General features: G+C 33.4%; 1 protein-coding gene across 13 annotated transcripts in view; it reads left to right on the plus strand.

The window, feature by feature from the left end:
• Window positions 1–26,487, plus strand: part of Akap6 (A-kinase anchoring protein 6) — a 642,973-nt gene that overhangs the window by 523,905 nt on the left and 92,581 nt on the right. For all 13 annotated transcript variants that reach the window (XM_087197081.1, XM_087197084.1, XM_087197080.1 and 10 more), the window contains 2 exons: window positions 17,163–17,309; window positions 20,329–20,553. In XM_087197081.1, the coding sequence (XP_087053207.1) occupies window positions 17,163–17,309; window positions 20,329–20,553 (372 nt within the window). The remainder of the gene's footprint in view (window positions 1–17,162; window positions 17,310–20,328; window positions 20,554–26,487) is intronic.

A 26,487-nucleotide genomic window follows, 5' to 3' on the forward strand; every position in this document is an offset into this window, starting at 1 on the left:
CTTAGCATCTTTCTCAAAAATTACATAGCTATAAATACATAGATTTATTTCTTGGCTCTCTATTCTATTCCCTTTGTCTATGTGTCTGTTTTTATGTTTTAGCCAGTACTGTGCTGTTTTTGTAACTATAGCTTTATAGTATATTTTGAAACCAGGTAACATGGTACCTTTGTTCTTTTTGCTCAAGAGAACTTTGGCCATATGGGATCTTTTGTGCTTCCACAATTTTTTTAGATTTTCTTTCTATATTTGTGATAAATGTCTTTGGTATTTTGATAAGGACTGTGTTGAATCTATAGGTTACTTTGGATAGTATAGACATTGTAATACTATTTAGTCACCAATACATGGACATGGAGGGGTCTTTTCATTTTTTGTATCTTCTTCAATTTCTTTCATCAGTGTTTTATAGTTTTCAGTGTAGAGATTTTTTGTCTCCTTCATTAAAATTATTCTTGAGTATTTTATTTTTCGTTATTATTGTAATTGGGATTATTTTCTTGATTTCCCTTTCAGTAGTTTTCTATTAGTGTACAGAAATCATACTGATTTTTATAAATTGATTTTGTATCCTGCAACTTTACTGAATTCATTATTGGATTTAACAGTATTTTGGTGGAGTGTTTAGAGTTTTCTCTATACAAAATCATCATCTACAAACAGGCATAATTTTGCTTTTTTGTTTTCAATTTGGAAGCCTTTTATTTCTTTCTCTTGCCTAATTAACCTATGTGCCCATCAACAGATGAGTGGATTTAGAATGTGGTACGTCTACACATTTTGAATGTCCACAATAGCATCCTAGTTCAATGGAGTACTATTCAGTCATTAAAAAGAATAACTTTTGTCATTTGCAACAATATGGATACACTTGAAGAACGTTATGTTAAGTGAAATAAGCCAGGCACAGATAAATACCATACAATCTCACTCATAAATGGAATCCAAAAAAATTGATCTTATAGAGGTAGGGAGTAGAATAATTATTATCAGAGGCTTAGGCAGTTAGTGGGGAGGGAGTCATGAGGTAATGTGGGTCAAAGGGTATATAATTACAGTTAAATATAGTTGAAATATCAGGAATGGGCTGATATATAGAAACAGAACCTAGGTAAGTGGTTGGTAGAGGTAGGGAATGAGTAGGGAAAGAGGAAATGACTGCTAATGGTTATGAGACTTCTTTTCTGGATGATGCAATGTTTAAATATTGATTGTAGTGATTGTTGTACAACTTTGTGAGCTAAAAATATTGTATGATATAAGAATTACGTATCTGTACAAATGGAATAAAGCTGTAAAAAAAAAAAAACAAGCTCACATTTGAATTAAAAATCTACACTGGGAGAGCTAGTAACAGACAGTTACTCTAATCCCAAATTCCCTACTGGGGCAATTTCTTTGGAGAAATGCATGGCTGAAGGTAGATTCTTATTTTCTTGGGAAAAAATTAATTGCAAGGTTTTCTTTTTTGTAAATTCCATTAATTAGTATCAAACTCAACTAATAATTTATGAAATTTGCATCACTTTCTGTATGCATAAGCAACAAGACATTTTCTACTTTAATTCTCTTTTTTTTCTTACATATACTTTGGAAATTACCCTACGTGCATATGTCCTAAAAATTACCCCAAGTGCATATTTATGGATCGATGTCTAATATTTTCACTTTTACTTTGTAAAAGAGTAAAGAGTGACATTATTTCATATTAGTAACTGCATGAAGACGAAACAATAAGCATTTGTTAAGTATTGTGGCAGGAGTACCAAATAATTGGAAGAATATTCTCTTTCTTTTTAAAATTCTTTTTGTTGTTGTTGTTGTTGTTATGAGAAATGAACTCAAGGTCTTCACACTGAGCTATATTGAGCCCCTTTTAATTTTTATTTTCTTACAGGATCTCACTAAATCTCTAAATTGTCCAGGGTAGGCTCCAACTTGTGGTGCTCTCTCCTCAGCCTCACAGAGTTTGGAATTACAGAGGCAAGCCACTATTCTTTAAATAATATATAATCATTTAGAAAAGTAAAATCAAGCATCATGAAGTGATAGCAAAGATACCAAATGTGTATGTAGAAAAAATGAGTGCTGGTCTTCTTAGAGATTTCAGGTAAAAAATGATACTTGAAATGGACCACACTGAATAGAAATGGAATGAAGTAGGTGCTTTAAAGATGAATACAGTATATGGGAAAAACTCTTTAGAGCTGGAAATTAGCTTGACATGTTCTTAGAAGTTTGTCAAAACCAGAAAGACATACTAATGAAGAGTAGAAAGCCAATGATAAATCACAGTAGCTTTGATCCCATGTGTTCGGTGAAAATTGATAAAAGGCAATGTCTTTTTTTATTCTATTGGTTCTTAAATTCTGTTTTTCAATTAGGGAAGAGAAGTTGTATAAACAAATATATAAAGTAGTACCATGAAAGAGATGAGGAATTATTACCAAAGGTCCCATTTTCTTACCATGTAACCTCCATTTCTCTAAGATCTTTGTATATACTAACTTAGTCAATCCTTATGGCAGCCTTATGAAGTAACTTTTGGTATTATCCCTAGGTAAACAACTAAGGTGCAGGGAAATGCATAGCTGGGAAGAAATGCAAGCAAAATATGTGTGTCCACCATATATTTAATGACTTTATTTAGTTATTCTTATTGATTTATAAATTTGAATGTTTGGCATGGCCATCTTCTGTCATCACAGTTATAAAAATGAGTAATTAAATATTTATTTGTGTTTTAAAAATATTGTTTGCAAATATACTGTTTAAAAAATACTGTTACAAGGTAATAGCAACATGTTCCCTCTTCCCTTCATTATATATATAGAAAAATAGTAACACTTCAGTGATGTATTTTCTAAAATATGGAAATTGAATATATAGGACATTTATGTTTTCAATAACTCCAGTCTGATATAACTTATTTTATTCTCTGATATGGTCAGACTAATTATAATGCAGTATTTCTAAGACAGAATATATAAACTAATGGGAACTTTGCATTTTTATTTGCAATTGAGAAACAGACCAAAACATTTTATTCCAAATTGAGGACTTTTAATGATTTATTTAAAGTAGAGATCTGAAATTCTTACAAACATGATATGTATATATATAACTTCTTAAAATATTTGTGATAGGTAAGTGGCAAATATATCTTTGTCCCTGTTTTGCAGATAGGATAACCATAGAAATATGAAATTACTTCCTTGTTGCAAGCCAACAACAGAACAAAGGCAGAAAAAACAGTCACAGGACTGAGGGGACCCAGTGGAGGGATTCACTTTCAATGATGCTTAGGGAAAAATCCTCTCTATCACAAGTTTCATTACCTGCTTCTTCAAAGTTACTTCTTTTTATGGCTATAAACTGTTCTAAATGGTCATGTCTTGGTTCTTCTGCTTCTAGTTCCAATCCCCTCAATAACTTTTTTTGCTTTTATTTTTTAAGTCATCTTCATCATATTCTTTCATCTGATAATCTCAAGGTCATTCACTCTTGTCATTCTCTCTAGCTATAATTTCTTCCTTTATTGCAATACTGTTTAGTTCTATGTATTTTTATGATATATTTTCTGTATATAAATAATTATTCTGTGACATTTATAACTTTCCTTATTTTTTATATTCTCTATCTTCATATTTTCTTCATTTTGTTTTCCAAATCTTCACATCTTCCTCCTCCTCATACTTTTATCATCCTTGTCTCTTGTGACTGGACACACACACACACACACACACACACACAATATTTGTTTTTGGAAGAACTATTCTAATAAACTTCCTTGAACTTTATAGCAAATTTTCAAAAAGCTTTTATCATAACAAAGACTTTTTATGTATGGTCTTAGCTTACCAATAAACTTCTACCTATACCTTAGGTCTTTAAACATTTACCTTTCCTTTTTTTTTTTTTTCTTTTTTGGTACTGGGGATTGAACTGGGGTCCTTGTGCTTGCCCAGCAGGCAGCGAAACCACTGAGCTAAATCCCCGGCCCCTACCTTAGATCTTTCAACTATGGGCCATCATTCTTCTGAGTGGCAGGCATGACTATCAGTGAGAACTCTCCCATCTGCCCTTCTACCCTCAGCCTTACATTATTAAACATCTATGATACTTTGGAGGACAAGCCTACACCAAAATGAATCTGGCTATGGAGTCCAAATGAGTGGGATTCTTAAATGTGTTTTGGCCACTCCAGAGTCACTTTGAATGACATCCTAAATCTTATTTAGTTTATACGATCCACCAGTTTCTTCAGACTTTTGGACTAAGATCTGAAGATACATTTTCAAGAGCAATAATAATGGCCTAGCAAACTAAGCTGAAATTCTATTTCTGGGTTTAAGTACTATCTCAGTGACTTTGGGCAAGTCACTTGGCATCTGTTTATCAATTTTTAATCTTGAAAACTGAAGTGATACTACAAACTTTCCCCATGGGTTTGTCTCAGGAGAAGAAAAAGAAAGGAAGAAGGAAAAATCCATGGAAATGACAATCAAGCTTTCTGAAGCTAGAGCACCTGTGTTTAAAGCTTAAAGCCTGAAATCTCTCAAATTTTAAAATTTGTTCTCTTAAAATCTCTCTCTGGAAAATATAAGCAGGCACCCCAAGGAAACAAAAGAAGGATCTAGAATAGAAAGGTATGAAAGCTTTCCAAAGTTATGTTGGAACTGGAAATTAGACCTACTCTTTTGCATCCTGATTAAATGTTCTTTCCATGAGAAAACACTGGCTCTTAAAAGATGCCCTTAAATATTTAAAGAACTGCTGTTTTCTTCCTCTTTTTTAATACATTTTATAGAACCTTTTCTTGCATTAACAATTTGTGTCTATGGGAAACAATTAACATTGTTCATGGTTTCTATCTAAAAATTAATAATATTTCTGTAATGGATGTTTTACAAAATAAGTTTCCATACAGCATGAAGTTCAAAGACAAATAAGGCGATCGTATTCTACTCATTGTGGGTACTAACACTATACCTGATATATATTTCACCTGGTCTTTCTTTTGAGAGAAATTCAAATGAATAAATATTTTCAACTACCTACAACATGTAAATCATAACACTAACAGGAAAGAGAGGGTAAACTGTACATGGTTTTTGACCTCACAGAGTCTATTCATTTCAAGAGTTTATAATATAAACCTGAAACCAGCTTTATCCTCATCTGAGGTAAAGATATACTGTCAAAAAGTGACCTCTAATACTTTACTGCACAGAGGTTCAGCAGTCACCAAGAAAAATCTTATTGCTTTATGGATCTATTAACACCATGGAGGTGAAAACCATTTGAAAAGTTAAAAACTTATATAAAGCTATGAGGGCATTTTCATTGTGTTTTGGGAGCAGGCAAACCTGGAAAACCTTTAATCAGCAATGCCTTAACATTTACCATCATTTCTGGCTGTGGCTTCTTAAGAGTTGGTGTCCTTAGTTCCTGGGGAATGCCTAAACACACTAAACTTGAAAGGATAGTTTTTGATGATGAAAATAAGGACTTTAAGCCCTCATTTAAGTCACTGTTTCTCATAGATTTCAACAGTCAGCACATTCTGTCTGTGGCAACCTTTTTGATGAACTACAATAGCTATAGAGTTTTTATTTTTCTCCATTTTCTCAAAAAGAAAGCGTTAGGCTTTCTGTTAGAAAACCTTATCAACAAACTCAGTATAAGAAATATATAGTCTTTCCCTTATTAAATTAATTTGGCATTTTCCTTTGGCATTATTTTTGAGGTGTACAATATCTTGGCAACTGCTTTGGTTTAAAACTGTGATTTTTGGAAAAACATGTCTCAGAATGTTTAATTCAGCGATACAAAAGGCTCTAATGAAATATGCATGTATGAATTTTATATCATATTAGTTCCCTCTTTCTTGAAATCTGAATAAAAGCCAAACATCTGGATTATGTTTGAAAAGCCTGAATTTCCAATTTTCAGAGAGATCCAATCTATTTTGACATTGCACACTTAGCCTTAACATTTACAGTGTGCTATTAACATTACTTGCAATTGTAGAAAAAAAAATTCAGATTTAAACAAACTTGATGCCTCCTAATGCTAAAAATATATCTATATTTGAAATGGCTGCTGCTGCACAACTATACATGCCCTTAGTTTAGGCTCCATCAGCAATTTTATTATAAATACTTTCATTGAACAAGCCTGTAATTCAGCTATAAAGATATGGGGTAAGCATTGATGTAGAAATTCTCCTGTGATTAAATGTTAAAACAATAAATGACAGTTCATGTATTGCTTAGTTTGAGAAATCATTCATTGACTTAGTGTTTTCTGAATATCTCAAATACTCAAAATAGTTCCTGGTCATCCAAAGGAGACATAGCCCACATCCTTTGAGAGTACAGTTTTCATATTTATAGCATTAATAACAAGATTTCTATTTTTATAGATATTTGAGTAGATTTAGCAGCTAGATTAAAGTCAAGCGAATATATATGGCCTATTTATTTACTCACAGAAGTACGTAAAGATATCAGTACTTTATCTAATTTTATTATCATAGTTTAGTTAATAGAGCATGGCTGGTCAAGTTTCTTATTTCTTAAAGCATATATTAGGCAAATTTGTTCTTTTGCTACAAACGAAGAACAGCTAAAGTCTAGAATTTTCCTTTTTTAATTCTTATTTTGCTTGAATTAAGAAAATCCATTAAATCATATAGTGCCCAATTAAACAAAATAAATGTTTTTAAGGGTATTTGTTTATGGTGGAGGATAGAAAACAAATAACACTTTAAATTAGAAACTTTTGAAAAGGAGGAAACTGACTTTTATTACATTAATTTTTGTTCCTTGCCTTTTTTCTACTCTAAATTGCGTGCTCTAACAGATATGACATAATTGTGTAACTATTCTTACTATGTGCTGACATGACATTACAACAGCTCTGATATGGTGCATTTTAATGAAATCATAATTAGAGCAGTCATGATGTATTATGGCAATGATCCACATTATCATTGAAGTGCATTGGAATGCACAGGAAACCCTTTGAGATGTGTAGATTTTGAATATAATATAGCACAATCACCAAGTTTCATAGCCTGGAAGAAATTGCCATTATGCCCATGCTGACATAATATACTTCTAAGATATCTGTTGGAAAAAGCTCTATATTGATGGAAAAAAATTTTCAAAGTGATATCTGGAAATGTATGTCTTTAAAATAGGGAAAGACCTTGCTGAAATAAGGACCTAACTGCCTAAATGCTGAAGTATCCTGTAGTTATCAACTAAAAGGACTTGAAAGGTTTCATCCAATACCTAAAATTCATGAAATACTTCTCTAAAGTAAGATGGACTGAAGTTAGTTTCAAAATTTTCTCTTAATTTTGCTCTTTCCTTTAGTTCTGTATGTCCTATCCTTGTGCTTAGCTTGTATACATTTTATATGGTTGTGTATTTGCTCCGTTGTTGTTCTCCCAGATTTTTCTGCATTAGAATCTGGTTTCAACAAATGACAGCTTCTTAATTTGTTATTTTTTTGTCTTGACATTTCTTTTACATAGAATAACATGACTGTTATTATGGATTGAGTGAATGTGGGCCCAAAGATACTCAACTTTCTAAAACAGAGAGGAATTTTAGACTATCTTTCACACCAGTCCTCCGTCAATACAGTACCTCAGTATCCCATAAAATACTATATCTCAGTCAGGTACCCTTCTGCTCTAGGCCTGAGCACCTTTGGTGAAAGGGAACGCATTGTATCCCATGCTGTGTTCTTACTTGTTCTTTAGCCTTTGATCCCCAGTCTGACCTCTCAGATCAGATATAATAAATTAATATTTTCTTTCTTAAAGTCCGCCGTTCCACCTACCAACACATCCCCCTTTCTTTCTTACCTTTAATTCATTTACCCTTTAACTGAATACCTCTAGTTCCTTCAATAGCTTTCCCATTGGGGAAGTGTTAAATCTCCTTGCTATGAATAGTCTCCTTTGGACTTTTAATACATTGCCTTGATCTTGTGTTTGTCTCCACTTGACCCAAAACTGTTTTTCTTTTTTCCTCCTACATTTACCTTTCATTGTTTGTTAATTTAAACTGAATGTAAAGGCAGATGAAGCCTTGTCACCATCATTCTTCATGCAGTTTTTATATTTTTATGTTTCTGGTGAGGGTGGGGTGAAGTAGAGGTATTAACTGTCAGGCTTGACATCTGTCATTTCTTCTTAGATTTGATTCATTATGCCAACATCTTTCACTCACTTTAGAGTCACATTATCATCTGAAATGGACAAAATAAGTAGTTGTCTATGGATTCAGATCCAAGTCCGAGACATAATTTGACATGTATAGATTTTTTTAAGTTTTTATGTGACACACAAAAATTATGAGATATCACATAAAAATATGCAATTCTGGCATTGCTTTAAAAATATACCTGGCTGTACTGAAGCCATATTGAAGCCATACACCCACATGGGAGTTGATGGCATATCTGAATAAAATTTGCTTCTTATAGATGGGCCATATGCTCTCCCATCCACCACAGATCACACACTAAACCCTCATGTCTCTTGTCACTGGGATCAGATGTTAGTAATGATCACATTTATACATTACTTTTATTTTGGTAGAGAAAATAATCCTCTTGCCTTGATTCTAGCAATAGTTAGAATATGAATGAGAGTAGAGAGGATTTAAGTCTTACTCCACTCAACTCCTTTATATTTTCTGCTGTGCAGTAGGGTGTTGGACCTGGTTGTACTTGTGAGAGCCTATAAAATGCTGAGGGATTTTGGCAGTAGTAACAACCATTGATAGCTTAGAATCTGCACGGTGGAAGTATTTATACAAGGGAAATTGACAAACACTACAAATCAGAGCTATGTCTTTTCCTTTTTTTACCAGAGAACTAGTTTATTACAAGAACCTGTAGGTGTTTGATTTTATGATCTCTGAACTACATTTTTCTTTATTGATCAATAAGATTAGTATAATCTGCCAAGCTGATCAATATGCCATACTCACGTTCTCCTTATATATGTCGTTAAAATACTGAATAAAACTAAACCAAAGAAGAGATCTAGAGTATATCTATTAAACAGCAATCTTTATGTATAGTTATTCCACAGGTTCTTAGAAAAAAGGTCCCTGTATTTATTTCCATTCTTCTAGAGATTGAATCCATCTTTTTACTTCATTATAAAAATCTAATGGATATATATATATATATATATCCCATGAATTCATATCCTTTCTGTAGGGATTTAAGTCATTAGATTTTGGGTACATGTTGCTAGCGATTTCATTATGTTTAAAATCCAGTTAGTAGTATAGTAAATAACTGGTATTGCTACAAAATTGCATTGAGAAGGTAATAGGATTGAATTTCTACACAAGTTGACACTCAATTAAAATTTCCATATATCCAGTGAGTTAGCATGTTCTTGTCCCAGGAACTAGAGCAAATGCCTTCCAATGCCTCCTACTGTTTAGGAATAAAGCAAAATTTATAATAGAGTCAAATCAGAAATAAATGTATCAACTGAAACATGACTTTGGCTTATCAAATACAGATCAAAAGCAAGAAATAGAAGAGAAAGTATATGGGATATTTCTTCTCTAAATTCCACTATTTTTTTATTGACATTGGAGGAAAAATAACACACTAAAATCTTACTGAATTATTATCCTAAACCAATAGATCCATGGGGCTTGTTCAGCTAAAAGCCACAACAGACTTTGTAATGCAATGATGTAATCTTGGCTTTGTGTCATTTATATTCAACCTTAAAAAAAAAAAAACAATTTTCCTGAATAGACAGGCTGACAACAATATTGTTCGGTTGGGTTTTTATTTGGATTCTTTCCAAATGGTTCACATGCCTTCACAGTAACACATGCCTGCTTAGGTTTTTTGCCTGAATTCTAAAGTTTTCTCCTTTTTAGCGTTCTATTTTTCTTTTAAGTTCTCAGTTATGTTTGTAAAACTAACCAGCTCCACCACAAAATTAGGATGTATCTTGCAGAGAGCATTCATTTTACTTTTTGCATATTTTTCCGGAGGTCATGTCAAGGTTAGTTTGAATTCCATCCTACATTAAGACTTCTTTCACAGCTATTTAGCTCGGCAGCCTACTCCCCGCTGGGGTCTGCCCCTTGGGCACGTCAAAGCTTCAGACCTGACAAATCACACACAGATGAAGCTGTACAGTTTTTTAAACAGTTTCATCAGTAACTTTTTTTTCTTTTTCACTATCCTCTTTCTTGTGGTAAGATTTTTTTTTCTCCCTTTGGCTCTGAATTGTCATTTCAGAGATTGTTAATTTCTATTTGAGACAGTTTGTTTTTACATTAGAGTTCCAAACTAGCAATATCATTTATTTTATAGTAAAGTATATTAATAGCCTTCTAGTTGCCAAGACCATGGGCCTACCTACCATTCTTGATGAGTAAAACTGTAATTGCATTATTAAAGGCTATTTGTAGCAGGAAGCTGATTGGTGGAATAGGACAGAGTTTACCAGAATCAGAAAAAAATGTCAACCATAAAAATGTATCCAGTTTATAACCTATTATGAATTGAGCCTGAAAATGTTTCTCAAATGGTAATATGCTCTTATCAGTATTTTAGCAATTTGTGAAACTAATGGTGCAACTCCATTTCCCATTTAATTGATGAAGTTAATGTGCTTGGTTGCTAATGAGTGAGTGTATTAGCAAATAGTATCCCTTTTTACTTACTGAAGTAGATCAGGATTTTTAAAAAGCAGCTTAGTGTCCTTATTTTTATGGTCTGAAAAATATTGACTACTCCCGAATTGCTAGATCAACTGAAGAAATGGTGTAATTGTTGCTGGACAGTCATTTCAGCAATGTCAAGTGACCAGATTATGATTTTCTAGCTCCCCTGGTAGAAAATAGTTATTTTCCTTCATAAACCAAAGGCTTTTCATTATATTTTTTATTTAGGATAAACAACATCTGAAGATTTTTAACTACAGACTAAGCTGAAAACTCAGTCTGAGAGAGAAAAATAATACTTAAATGATTCTCCTCTTTTAGTCCTCTTTTACAGTTAGCTCAGCATGAAAGTACCCAATGAAGGTTCTATAAAAGGTTGCTTGGTTGAAACTAATTAAAGACAGGTCTAAATAGAAAAAGAAAAGAAAAGGGATCAAAGGAATTACATTAGGTGTCAGAGCATTGTTTGGGGACATTTAATTTAATTTTTACAATTCTGCTCCAGGAAAATGCTAAATTCCAAAAATGTCCACTGTTGGCCATAATTCCCTATTTTTGTTATTTTTGCAATAAGACATATGTCAACAGGCAAACATCTTGAAGAAATCATTTTGGCACTGGCGCATTAACACATTATGGTGAAAAGAGAGGCTTGTGCTTTTCACGCAGTGCATTTCAGTCTTCAATTAATGTGAAAGCACTACAATGCCTATGCAACTTCTCTTGCCTAGTGGTGCACCATTTATCATTGCAGTTTTACATTGACCTTGACACCCACTTCATTAGAATAAAGATTGTCTACCATTTAGGTTACATTGTTCCTCTGCACAGAGACCCCATGCAAATTTCTGTTCAGATAGAAGAGCTGCGAGGCTGTCAGAGGTCATCTGCATTAAATGATTGCAGCTATTTTCCAACTGCTTCTTTTCATTCTACTCAATTCAGGCTAGGAGGATCAATCAAGTCCTCTGCCTGAAACAGTGGGACTGCTGGGAATATAACTGTTTTTGGTAGTAGTGGTTATGCCCTAAACAGTATTAAATATTTAATATAAACTCATTAAAGGTTTTGCAGAAGCTTCAGAAAGATATCAAACTTACAGAAATATGTAAGGGGCTAGAGAACCTTTTTAAAATAAATAAAATAATAATGATCTATTTTATAATTTTATAGGATATAAACCCAATATTTCTTAAACTTAGCGACTCTTTCCTGCAGGAATCATTTTTATCACCCTTAACAGGGTTTGAGAAAGGAGGTGACAGGCCAACTGGGTGTTCTTATGCAGTATTTTGCATAAAATTGAAAATAAATTTTTGTAGTTATAGGTGGTTTTATTTTTGTCCTATAACAATAAATTCTGTTCTGGGTATGTTTATTTTAAAACACTTAGTTTTTTTTATAAAAGAAATTGGAGAAATAAGTTGCTAGTTCTTCTACTTAAGTTTCCTGAGTGATATAATTGGAATTAAATTATTAATGGGAGATACTTTTAAAAAGATTGTTTTATGATCTTCTATTAGGGAATTTGCAATTCATTTTAATATTTGTAGTTTGATTTATATTAAAGATAATGCAATCCATGTCCAATTAACAATACATGGCCAATGTAATGTGATTTCCAGATCATGCAAATGGAATAAGCTTGAAGAGGGGGAAAAACTTAATTCTTAACCTCAGATGTAATTTGCTGTGCGAGTTCTGGCAATTTTAAATGACATTGCACTTTTTAATTTTTCCAAAGGCTCAGCAGCAAATTTATCCCAATCAAGAAAGCCTATTATTAATTTACAAGGACAATTGTAGGAGTCTTATAATTTATCCATGCAATTATTCACCATAAATTCTATGGTAAAATACAAGGAGTTTGCAAGAAATAACGACTGTTATTTGCCTTGGCCTTGAACTCTTTTCTTCAGTCTTAAACATCTTCCCCAAGTGTTGGTGTTACTGACTCCTTGTGTAGCATCACATGCTTTGTGAGATGCTGGACACCAGTCTTCTGAAAAAATGGGTAGGACAAGAACGCCTGCAAAGGCAACACTGCCTCTTAAGAGTACAGCTGAGCTGTGGATCCTGGACTTTCATATAAAAAGACTCTTTGTTCATCACTGAATGGCATTAGGCATGGACTTGCTGAGGGGCCACCATGAAGCCTCCAATGAGGAGGGCAAACACTAGCCAGAGAACACAATGTGAGAGTCATAGACACATCCTTGCATTTCTGTTCAAAATGCGTATTTTCACACATAATTTTGCCAGTGGTTTTGTGTTTGGATGTGGTCCTATATGCTTTCTTGTAGATAGACTAAGATATATTTTCATTTTTCAGTATATTTTCTTTCTCTGTCTGCCTATCATGTGTGTATGGGGAAAGTAATCATGCCAAATACACAAGTGTTTGAGATATTAATTTATGCAGAGAAGATAGTCAAACTTATCATTCTTATAACTAGATAATTTCTGTTTTAACTTTTCCTAATATAAAATCACATGAATCCCAGTTAAAAGTATGTAGAAGTACTCAAACACTAGTATCACAGAATTTGGCCTTATTCTAATTATCGAGCAAATTATTTGGCTTAATTCTTATGTTTCTTATAGCCAAAGCTTCACTCTCCCTTCAGCAATGTCTGGTCTCTTTTCAGCATAACCAACAGAAGCACCATACAAAAGTCTTACAATGGATGTCTTAATCTCTCTGTGTGCTTTTAGAGCATTATTTTGAATTCCACCATGCTGCCTTTTTTCTTTCCTCTTCTGAAGTTTTATTACAACAGCAGAATTCCCAGGGAGCTTTGGGGGCAAGGTTCACATAATATAGCCCTGAAGTTTTGCTTAGGTAGAAGCCATTCCCCAGTCCTGGCCATCTTTTGATGATCTTTCTATTTCAAAAAGATTCACTGGGTAGAGTCTTATAGCATTAGCTGTATGTAGTTTATTTTTTATTTTTTTATTTACTAGACAGTGAGCATCTACAACGCTTTCATGATGCTTTCTTTCTCTGACCTCACAGTGACAAAGCATCTTGTTCTTTAACATTGAGGGAGGCAGAAAAATGCTTGAGTTGCTCAATGTGTGCCTTCTATACCAGTTTCAAAATGGCTTATTCTTCTGGTTTCCATGGTGACAATTAACACTGTTTCAAGGCATTGTTCCAGTCTCCATTTGGGCAGAATTTTCGGTGTGATTTTTAACAACAACAAAAAAAAGGTTTTAGAGGGAGAAAAACTTTTAGCATAACTGTCAAAAAAGTTATCTCAATCAAGTCTGCATGCATTTATAAGTATATTAATTTGAGAAATCCCTGTTTTTGCTGGCTTTGTTTTATAATTCAATTTTAGTATTTGTGTTGTTAAAAAACAAACTCTCAATTAGAATTTTCAGAATATTCTTTAGCTCTTAGTTGAAACAGAAAACTGCTATTTGTAGTTATTTTTAATTTAAAAAATTTTTTATATTATAAACACAGGAGTAACATTTAGGACAACAGTAGCCTATTTCTCTAATAAAGATCATTCACAAATCTATTAAGAGGATTCATTAGTCAAAATTGAATTGGCCAAGCAAATACACTTAATAATGTAAATATGCCCTTTCAATAGAGTATATTTTATTTTTAACTAGACAGAGAAGCCCACAGCAGGTGCTATGGGGAATTAAATACTGGATGCTTATTTAACTTAGCACTCAAGAAAAGCCATCTGACTTCAGCTTTGCTAATCTCATTTTTGGCTATTGAAGTGTAGTCCATATCATAACATCCTAGACTATAGAACACAGTTAGGTAGCCTCTGCTCACTTATTGCTGTGGGTGGAATGAATATGAAGATTAAATTATCTTCTCACTACAGGATAAAGTAGCCTTACTTGATGGGATATCTGAGAACAGATACAGTTAGCAGTTGATTCTCCCCATCTATTGCTTCAAAAAGATGTTAGAGAAGAACAAAAACATACCAGCATCAACAAAAATACAACCTTCCTAGCATTACACATACATTTTAAGGCCCTAAATCATATCAGATTTAACCTTCAGAGTGCTTCAAAAATTAAAATAAATACTTTCACCTCAAATTACATGATATGCTAGTACCTTTTGTTCACATACCGGTACATCTAACAATTAACTAGATTCTCTTAGCTCTTTGAGGTTGAAGAACATTGTCCATTTATCACATCTCTCATCAGGCTGTTTATATAGTAGGCTTTGTGGTGACAAAGACAGCATACGTAAAGACAAGTTTTTTTAAAAAATGTAATAACCATTTTAAAGGCTATTGCTGTAGTGACATTTCACAGAGAAAATTATATTATGTCTAAAATTAAATTAATTGCTTTATATATTTTTGTTATTATAAGACTATCATTTTTATGGGATACATCTAAACTGCTCGTTTTCTTGACTAATCTGCTGTGTAGCAGCTGTTCAAAGTTGAGGTGAAGAGAAAAGACAAGCCTTCACAAGTAAAAGTGATAACTGGTAGAAGCCACTTAGGTGCCATAGTCAGAGGACTCCCTCTGTAGATTAATGGCATGTGGCATAAGTAAAAGATTTGAGTAGGTATCTGCTGCCTGCCTGAAATACCTGTTCCCCCCAACATTATGTCTAAGTCTTAATAAATTAATTATGTAAATCTTACATGGGAATCTAATTACATACAGAAGATTGAACTCTCCTACAGTCATCAGTCTGGCATATAAAACATTATCTAGTTTTCTAGCCTACTTGGTGAGTATTGAATCCAGAAAACTCAAGTGGGCAGTGCATTTTCTGTGTTGGAGTAATATGGTCTTGGTAATTGCCCACTGTTAGAAAATGCAATCAGTTTCTCATGTATCACAGGCCAAATTCTGCAAACACTCTAAAACAACCCTTGATTTTCTTCACTATGCATATTCATGTAATTTTGGATACTATGACACCCTGATCAACATTCATTAATAATATGAAATGCCTAAATCACCTCATTTAAAACATTTTGTTCTGTGATCCACAAATGACTAACATTTGGAAAAGTTTACATAATACAAATGATGTGCATGTTTAGTATAAATGAAAGATTAAAATATGAAATTAGAAGTATGCAAACATTCACACAAACACTGAATATCTATTAACTGAAATAGTGATTTCATACCTTCTTTTCCTTGAAGCTGCTTCCAATTGTGTTCCAGTTTGGGATTTTACACAATATCATGTTTTCAAGGTGAATAAAATTACTCAAGAGCTTCAGCATATTTTAAATTGGCTGACTAGCACTTCTTTGCCCAGACAAAAGCTTTTCTTATTAAAGCTGATGAGGGTGCTTACCTTAGGGCAACCTTGCTCGTTTAGGACAAGGGAGCAATGCTACTATGGAAAGCAGTGACCTATCCTTGGTGCTTCAAATAAAGAAATTTTGGAGTTTGAAAATATGCTAAAAATGTAAAACCTGTTTAATATTTTAAATAGAATATAATTTTTCTACTCACAGGTTTTTTTGTTTTGTTTTGGTACTGGGGATAGAACTTGGGACCTTGCGCCTGCAAGGCAGGCAGCAGAACCACTGAGCTAAATCCCTGGCCCTGGTGTTTTTGTGTATACATTTAAAATATAGCCACAGATAACTAGATGTTCTTAAGCCTTCCTAACTGTGAAGTTATCTGAAGAGAATCACTGTAGTAACTGTCATATTAAATAGAACTTCTATAATCAACTGTGATATTTGGGGAAAATTTACAGTAATTAACAAGAAATGTAAGTTTGTAACCATTCTCAAAACACTAGTTCTTTTTTATTCTCTTTATATGTACATCTTCTCTAATCCAGGAAATTCACAGGATAATAAAGGAGTCACATAATCTTTATAGATAATTTTTTATTTGAACCACTCTGAGACCAGTCCTTTTTGGACAGAGAGAGGTAGGCAGTACTCTAGAGCCAAATGTCAACCAGAATTAACTGTAATATTTAATCCTTCCATACCAAAAATTTTTCTATTTGTAATATTTTAATGAGCAAATGTATATATAAACAGTTTTAAAAGACATGAATCATTGTCAATTTAATATAATAACTAAGATGTTGATGTTTAATACATATTTTCCCATAGATTTCTTACCCCTAGTACTGGGGTTTGAACTCACAAAGCACTGAGCTATACCCTTAGCCCTTGGTTTTAAATTTTATTTTAAGGCTAGCCTTGAACTTTCAATCCTCCTGCCTCAGTCTCTCTAATAGCTGAGGTAACAGGCATGTGCCACCACACCCAGTTGTAATGTATATTTTTAATCATTTCTAGCAATATTTCTCAATGACTGAGGAACTCAGGGTTACTCCATACATTTTACTGAAAACAGTAACTTTTACACCCACAAGCATTATAAACTCGAAAGATTTTCTAAGAACACCTCTTTCTAATGGTATCTCTTTCTCTCTTTTTGTTTTAGCGATACAGCGTGGAAATGTCCATCAGGCACCTGAAAAAGACAGAGCTGCTTAGTAAGGTTGAAGCTTTGAAGAAAGGTGGCGTTTTACTACCAAATGATCTCCTTGAAAAAGTGGATTCAATTAATGAAAAATGGGAACTGCTTGGGGTATTTGCATTTTTATTACTGTTTATAGGTTATGTGTACAATTTTTGTGTAGTGAAGTACTCTATCTGTCTGATTTCTAATTTGAGGCACAAATATCTCTCTCTTTCAATTCACTACCTACATTTCAAACAAGCTATTCATGTTATTATGGAGAAAGCATTGCCTTTTCTCTTCTGTTGATTTTTTTTTAATTCTGAGCTTGTCTACTCTCAGATTTTAATAATTTTGGTTCTTTAATACATAAAAAAGTAAGTAAAATATGCCATGTATTATGGGTATGCACCAAGTCAACTATAATACAGTATATCTGATATACACTGACTGTCATGCTTGAATGAATGTTAATAGAATTTATTCTGAAGGTACATGTTAAAGACATCCACTGTTTAACTATTTACTGTACCCTTAAGATGAAAAGTGGAGTTGTCACTACAGCTTTCAAGTAACAATAAAGCCACCAAAACAAAGATGCAAATTTAACCCAAACCTAAATTGCAGAATTAAATCACCTTCTGTTTTGTGTGTCAATTTCCAATTCAATTTTAACAAAAGAAAACAAAAAGTTTCATGTAATTCATTTCGCACAATTATGGGCTGGGTCACAGCCAAACACTGAGAGGTAAGAATCTGGCAAAAAGGCAATACAGAGATTCTGTTACCCAGAGACCAGGATGGCACTGTGCAGGAGACACTACTGTTCTTTTGTTGGAAGACAGGACATAGAGAGAAGTTAACTTGTATTTTTTCATCAGCTTCTCTCCTAAATTGCCTTCACTTCAAATCAAGGGTAAGCTAAATTTGTCAATTACCTAAATGATTAATTATAATAGCTAAGTATGGGTGGTATCAGTTATGGAGTATAATTTTTTGTGTTTTCCAGTTTTCTGCTTCTTTAAAAAAAATTTAAAAAGAAATAATACTCCAAAAATATTTTTAACTAGAAGCTCTCCATGTACCTTGATGACTTGGAGAAATGCCAGTTTGCAGTTTATGCCATCCTTAATCTAGGTGATTAAACATACTGCAAATTTAAGTCCTTGGTTCTCATCTAAATTCTTTTCACTCTGCAGTTGTACAAAGTAACTTAAAATGTTCAAAGTTCTTACTCTAATCTATATGTATGTTGCCTTTTAATAATAATTAATGTATTTCACTTTATAATGTGTGGATTTATATCAGAACTCACTAAATTCTACAGAATTTACTGATCTCAGACAGGAGAATATGGCTGGTGTGTGACAGTTTAAAAGGTTATTTACTAAATAGAAACAGCAACTCTATGTGCTTGATAGATAAAATGACAGTCTGTTTTATATTGCATTTTAATATATCTTTTGCTAATTTAATAAATAATGATATTTTTAGAAGTGTTTAAAGTAACATTGTGTATGTTACTGCCTCAAAAAATTTTTAAATCAACATTATATTGATGAAACAATATTTAACAATTCTTTATGAACCAGTTACCTCAAAAGTAGTTGCCATTTTGACAAAAATACCATTCAAATACAATGCTCAGTTTTGTACTGATTTTGGGAAAGAATGGGACAGAGGGTAGATATTAACAAAACTTGTGCCATACTAACACCACCAGGCATACTGTTTTAATTGGCATGATTACATTTTAATTGGCATGAAAAAATTAAAGACAAGGATTTTAACTTTTAACAATAGTAAAATAGAGGGATATGGTTTTTAATATTACTTTCATCTAAGGTGAACAGTGTGGAATGGAAATACATTAGAATGAAATGTCAGTGGTGCGTACAGTTTAATCTGTGAAATTTTGTCCCCTGTGCTGCATATTACTCTGTCTCAATTGCATATTAAACAACCCTATCAAGGCAGGCATTGGCATCTGCTGTGCTGACACAAATTGTGAATTAAATGAAATTGATGTCCTCTGTCGTATATTTATGAAGACGGACCATTCTCTGAAGTATTCTGTTTATGAAGAATTTATGATTGCAAACTGTTCCAGAACAAAAAAGTGGCAATAAATTCTTTTTTGTGACCCTACCCTCCAAGGGCATTGATTTTGCCTCCTGCTGCTACTTTTGTTATAGCATAAAAACAATAGCTAAATCTGAATTCCACTGAGAGTCTTCAAATTATCAATATTTGCACCATGAAAATACAAGGGTGTTGCCAAAAAGGCTATTTTTTTGTTATGATCTCCTAAAGATACAATTTACAGAATACTACACAGCAGATGAATGTTTGTTGACTTAATTTTATTTGTGTTTTAAAGCTTATTTTTGTGGGGTTAATTTATCATAATAGATGAAATGCTATTGATGTTCCAAAGAGAGTGCTTTCCACCAGAAATAAGGAAGGAAGGAAGGAAGGAAGGAAGGAGGAAAGAAAGGAAGGAAAACCAGCTTGATGGTATCTTCATGCCAGTGGTAAATCTAAGTGGGCTTTTTAGCATAGTGAGTTGGGGAATATATATATTATATATATATTAGAGCATCTAGCATCCAAAATACAAAATGGGAAGAATTGTGAAATTGAACACTTTCCAAGTTAATTAATAATCACCAACAGCTCCAAGGAGGCTACTTTTATTTAAAGCCCTATGTCATATGGTTTGGGTAATTGTACTTCACAAAACAAAAGGAATTTAATTCTCTGGCCTCTTTAGTATATTGATTAAATTCAAATTTCTCTTTCTTAATATTTCTATATATAGAACTTTTAACTGTAAATTCTTATGCTGAAAATTCAAATGAATTTTTATCTGTTACCATGGTGAACTTTTGAACCAAATCTCTTTTCTGGTAGAGGAATGTAGAAGTGAAGGAGGTTTTCTTAAGCATCTACTCGCAGTGAAAACAACATCCACTGCCTGAAAATTTGAATTCCAAATGGAACAGTAAGCTAATCTGAACATGTCAGTAGTGAGGTAGAAGGTACAGCTGGACACCTCCAGGTTACTCTTGTTATGATATTCTTTTGGTTACTAATCTATGTTTTTGTTTTCTTCTTATTTGTTTTGTTTTGTAATCTGCTGCATTAGAAAACCCTAAGGGAGAAGATACAGGACACAATGGCAGGTCATAGTGGGTCAGGTCCACGAGACCTGCTCTCTCCTGAAAGTGGAAGCCTGGTAAGGCAGCTGGAGGTCAGGATCAAAGAACTGAAAGGGTGGCTAAGAGACACAGAGCTTTTCATCTTCAACTCCTGTCTGAGACAAGAAAAGGAAGGCACAATGAATGCTGAGAAACAACTGCAATACTTTAAGGTAATAAAAAAAATCAAAGTTGATAAAAAGCTTTCTTCGTGGTACAGATGAAATATTTATCAAGTACATAAAGTATTATGCCCATTATCTATGTATCATGGTGCACTTAAATGTTTCTTTGAATTTATTGATATCTTCCACATTTCTTACATTATAATGTCTATATGTATATAAAGATGAACATCAAGCATATCAAATACACATTGTATAGGGGAAGTCTCTGTTGCTCATATGTTTTGTGCAGTGAGGGAGAATTTTGAAAAATTTAAAGCAGATTAGAAAACACCAAAGATTACTGAGGACTCTGAAAGACAGACCCTAAATGTTCTATAAATAACTTGGCTAAAAATACTTTCATAAATTGATATGATAAATTCTTTTTTGTGACTCTACCCTGCAACTAACAAAAGAAATGAACACTAAGAGAAGAAAACATAATTTTTACACATGAGTCTATTATTTATGGAGGGAAGAAATAAAGTAGAAGAGAGTGCTATGTGATAAGCATATTCCATTGCAAAATAATGCCCACCTTACCAGCACAGCTATCTTCACGGTCATGGTCCGTGGTAGAGCGTTTGCCCTGGGTTGTTCCTATTCTTTACATAATATCTGTTCAAAAGCAGTGCATTATTTGAATGTTTTCCCTTATTGCCCAAACTAGCATGTACTGCTTGAACCCTCAGCCTGAGTCTTTGGGGTTGTAGAATATGAATTTGATTGCAAGTAATCTTCTAGTATGAAAGGTCTTAAAGAGGAGAATAAGTACAGCCAAGAAAGAAAGAACTTCTTGGGACCAAGCAATCATTTCTTTTCAGAGCTTTCTAGGACAAGATTTTATTCATCTCACCCCACTTAGCAATTTGTCAGAGAATTTAGTCACATTCCATCTGCTAGATAGGCAGGCACATCTTGCTAATTTGTATAGCCCAAGAGGAGGCACATTCAAAGGTAAGATCACAATACTTTCCAATAAATTGTGTGCATCACATATCTATAAATTGTTTTGGTTAAAACATCTTTTTCTATTTAATTGACAAGACCACACTGGAAATTAGGTGAAAATACCTTGACAAGGCACAAGGGCTTTATAGTATAAAATCTGACACTCAGGTGATTTGTTATTTTATTTCTACTTGTCCCACCTACCCAAATCCCCACTGGAGAGAGATAGGGTCTTCAGATATTTGCTTCAGTGTTATTTGAATTTAGCACATACTTTATAAAATATGTGTCCTGATGGTTACAGGGGTGCATGTTATAAAATATATTTTTCTCCGTTATAGTTTTATTGTAATATTAATGAACTGATTAATAGCTCCAGCGTTGGAATTAGATCAAAATTCTGTCCAATTGTGTGACCCTTGATCATGTTTCTTGTATGATTTCTGGATGCTTCAATTTCTTCCTCTATAAAATGAGTTTTCAATGGTATTTATTTATGAGTTCACATATGTAAATTATTACTTCTACTTTTTGTAGTGGTACATTCATAAGATATAGACATCTTTTAACATTATAAGCCCAAAGGTGTAGCATAATACTTATACACAACAACAGCAAGTTTGTTATTAGAATTATTTATCAACCAACATATTTACATGTCTTATACATAGGATTTGGGTGAGTGGCAGGACCTCATCCAAGCTAGGCAAGCAGTTTGCCCCTGAATTAAACCCTTAATAGATTCCCTGTATAAAGGCTTTTTTTTTAATAAAACATTTGCTATTATAGTTGGAAGCATGTTTGGTGCTGCTTCCAAAGAACATTAGCTTTAAGTTTCGACTTGTACAGTGATAACATCATTATCAGCTAGGTCCCAGGAACAAATTTAAAATGATTCAAGAAACAAAGGGAATCAGAGATTGGGATAGAAATAGAGATAGACAGAGATAGAAATAGAGATGGAAATGGGGGTGGAAAGGAGAGGGCGGGGGAGAAGAGGGGAGGAGAAGGAACATAAGCAGGCTTTAGACTTACTTCCAGATCATTAGATAATTCTTAGTGTTCTAGTCTTTTATGAAAGTTGCACTACCAGTTTATAGCCACTATGGAATAGTCACTACACCAAATTCATTATTTACCAAGTGCATCTTTGTTTGTTTGTTTGTTTTGGTCCCAGAAATAAAACTGAGGAGCTTGCACTTGCCAGGCAGACATGGCGCCACTGAGCTAAATCCCTGGCCCCCAAGTGCATCTCTGTACCTGAAATTAATGATATAATTGTTATTTTAAAAGTACAATGATAATGTCATATGATTTTTGCTAGTTTATTTTTTTCAAGATACAGCTTTTTTCTTGGAGTGTTTTTATTTTTATTGTCACTATCCATTAAACTAGCTGCTTTTAAGCTAAGGATATGGCTTAGTTGTAGAATGCTTGCCTAGCATGCCCAAGCCCCTGGGTTTGATTGCCAGCACCATAAAACTAAAGGAAAAAAAGACTCTAACTGCTTTTATACACCCACTCTAGTTAGCTATTTTCAAATAATATAACCACAGAGAATCCCAACAATAGGTAGACCCTTAACACTAATGTAATCTAACAGTGTTGTTCTCTAGGCCCATTCCATTTACTGCTTTCTTCTTCTAGGGTTACTGTGATCCTAAACCCCATGTTCATTATTTTCTTCCCTCCTTTTCTATAGGAAAGAATATTTTTAATTGTAGTTGTTTTTCACTTCATTAAAGCAATATTCATGTTGTAAATTATCTTTTAGGACTTCTTTTCAATTTACTATTATAATGCCAAGATTCATTCATGTTGTTGGGTATGGTTGTAATTCACTTATTTTGAAAACTGTAATAATCCATTTTGAGTATACAATATACATATATCTTATTTAATTGCTGTTTGGGTCCTGATTTTGTTTATATGAAGCAGAGACACAAGAAGTTTAAGTTTTGTATGTCCAAGGTCACCTTTAACGAATAGTAGAATTAGTGTAAGTCTGGGGCTGTCAGACTCTGACATCCATTTTCAAACTACTATGCAAAATTGATATTTATTGATATTTACCAAGTGTCCTTCCATATCAAGTTGATTTAAAAAGATGAGCAGGACAGAATTAAATTTCAATATTTCTTTACGATATATTTATAATTAACTATCTTCATTTGGCCAAAACAGCAAACAGCTTTACTTATTTTTTTTTTATTAATTTTGTTGGTACATTTTAGGTATACAATTCCTTTACATTTATCATTGGGTATTTGTACTTGTACATGATATATCTTGGTTCTTCTTTTATTCTCCATTACCTGTGCACCCTTCACCCCCTCCACCCTTCCCTATTTACATAGATTTCATTTCCTTTTTTTTTTTTTCTTTTCTCATAGTTTTTCCTTTCCCTCTTTTCCTTTCCCCTTCCCCTCCCTTCACTCCTTCGTCTTTGGACCTTTTCTCCTATTTCACATTGTCAATTATTCATTTTAATCATTTTAACTCTTGTTTACACTATCAGTTTCTCACACTAGAGAAACTATTTGGTATTTACACATGTGTGTCCTATTTATTTCACTTAAGAGTATGGCCTTGATGTGCATCCATTTAGCTATAAATGACTCTAGTTTCTCATTCTTTATGGCTGAGTGGTACTCCATTTTATAAAAAAAAAAAACACATTTTCTTTATCTAGTTTCCAGTTGATGGGCACTTGGGCTGTTTCCAAGCTTTAGCTATTACAAACTGTGCTGCTATAAACATGGGTGCACATATATCACTGTGGTATGATTCTTTTAATTCTTTTGGGAAGATACCCAGCAGGGGAATAGCTGGGTCAAATGGGACCTCTAGTCCTAGTTCTTTGAAGTATCTCCATACTGACTTCCACAGTGGTTGCACCACTCCCACCAACAATGGAGAAGGGTTCCTTTTTCCCCAAACCCCCTCCAGCATTTGTTATTTGTTGATTTTTTGATAGCAGCCATTCTTTGTGGGGTGAGGTGGAATCTCAGTGTTGTTTCCATCTGCATCTCTCGAATGACCAGTGATGTTGAACATTTTTTCATATATTTGTTTGCTGCTTTTACTTCTTTGTCTGAGAAATGTCTGTTCATTTCAGATGCCCATTTTTGAATTGGGTCTTTGAATTTGCGGAGTCTGATTTTTTTCAATTCTTTACATATTCTAGATAGTAGTCCTTTGTCTAAGGTACAGCTGCTAAAAATTTTTTCCCATATTGTAGGTTGTCTGTTAGCTCTGTTGGTGGTTTCTTTTGCAGTGCAGAAGCTTTTTAATAAGATGAGATCCCAGTTGTTGATTCTTTCTGCTAGTTCCCATGCTGCTGAGGTTTTGTTCATGAACTCTTTTCCTATGCCAATGTCATTGAGAGTTCTACCTAACTTATCTTCCAGCAAGTTTATTGTTTCTGTCTTAATATTTAGATCTTTAATCCACTTCGATCTTAGTTAAGTGCATGGTGATAGGTATGGGTCTAGTTTTAATCTTTGGCAGGTTGAAATCCAGTTTTTCCATCACCATTTATTAAATAGGCTATCTTTTCTCCAATGAGGGTGGTTGGCTCCTTTATCAAAGATGAGGTGGCTGAGTATGTCTGGAGTTCTTTCTGGATCTTCTAATCTATTCAACTGATCCTGAAGTCTGTTTCTTTGCCAGTACTGTACTGTTTTTTATCACAGTAGATTTGTAGTATAGTTTCAAATTGGGGATTGTGATACCCCTGCTATGTCTCTGTTGCCTAGAATTGCTTTAGCTATTCTAGGTCTCTTCTGGTTCCAAATGAATTTTTGGATTGTTTTCTCTAGTTCTATGAAGTATATTGTTGAAATTTCAATTAGCATTTTATTAAATCTATATAGTAGTTTTGGAAGTATGGCCATTTTCACTATATTGATTTTTCCTACCCAGGAGCGAGGGATGTCTTTCCATTTTCTTATATCCTCCTTGATCTCCTTTTTTAGAGTGCTGTAGTTTTCAGTGTGGAGGTTTTTGCTTCCTTTGTTAGATTGATTCCTAGATATACTTTTTTGGATGCTATTGTAAAGGGAATTGACTGTTTCCCTAATTTCTCTCTCAGTGAGTCTGCTATTTGTATATAAAAAGTCTATTGTTTTTTGAGTGTTGACCTCATATCCAGCTACTCTACTGAATCTGTCAATTAAGTCTAGAAGTCTTTTGGCTGAATTTTTTGGGTCTTCTATGTAAAGTATCATATCATCAGCAATAAATGACAGTTTAACTTCTTCCTTTCCTATCTTTATTCCTTTTATTTCTTTCTCTTTTTTAATTGCGTGGCTAATGTTTCCAGAACTATATTGAACAGGAGTGGTGATAGTGGACATCCTTGTCTTGTTCCTGATTTTAGCATGAAAGTTTTCAGGTTTTGACCATTTAGTATAATTTTGGCTGTTGGTTTTTCATAGATAGCCTTAATCAGGTTTAGATAAAGACCTTCTATTCCAATTTTCTGTAGGGTTTTTATCATGAATGGGTGCTGGATTTTGTTGAATGCTTTTTCTGCATCAATTGAGATGATCATATGGTTTTTGTCCTTGACTCTATTAATATAGTGTATTACATTTATTGATTTATGAATATTGAACCATCCTTGCATGCCTGGGATAAATCTGACTTGGTCAGGGTGTATGATCTTTTTGATGACCCTCTGTATTCTGTTTGCCAGTATCTTGTTGAGGATTTTTGCATCTATGTTCATTAGGGAGATTGTCCTGTAGTTCTCTTTTGGGGTTGGGTCTTTCCCTGGTTTTGGAATAAAAGTAACACTTGCTTCCAGGAATGAATTTGGAATTTCCAAATGAATTTCCCTTTCAATTTCCTTGATGAGTTTAAAGAGTAATGGTGATAGTTCTTCTTTAAATGTCTTGTAGAATTCAGCAGTGAAGTCATTAGGACCTGGGCTTTTCTTTGTTGGTAAGTTTTTATTACATTTCCAATTTCACTCATTGTAATTGG

The sequence above is a fragment of the Heterocephalus glaber genome, unplaced genomic scaffold (assembly GCF_053883595.1).
Source record: "Heterocephalus glaber isolate CG9 unplaced genomic scaffold, H.glaber_assembly_v1.0 deba00001662, whole genome shotgun sequence".
NCBI lineage: Eukaryota > Metazoa > Chordata > Mammalia > Rodentia > Bathyergidae > Heterocephalus > Heterocephalus glaber.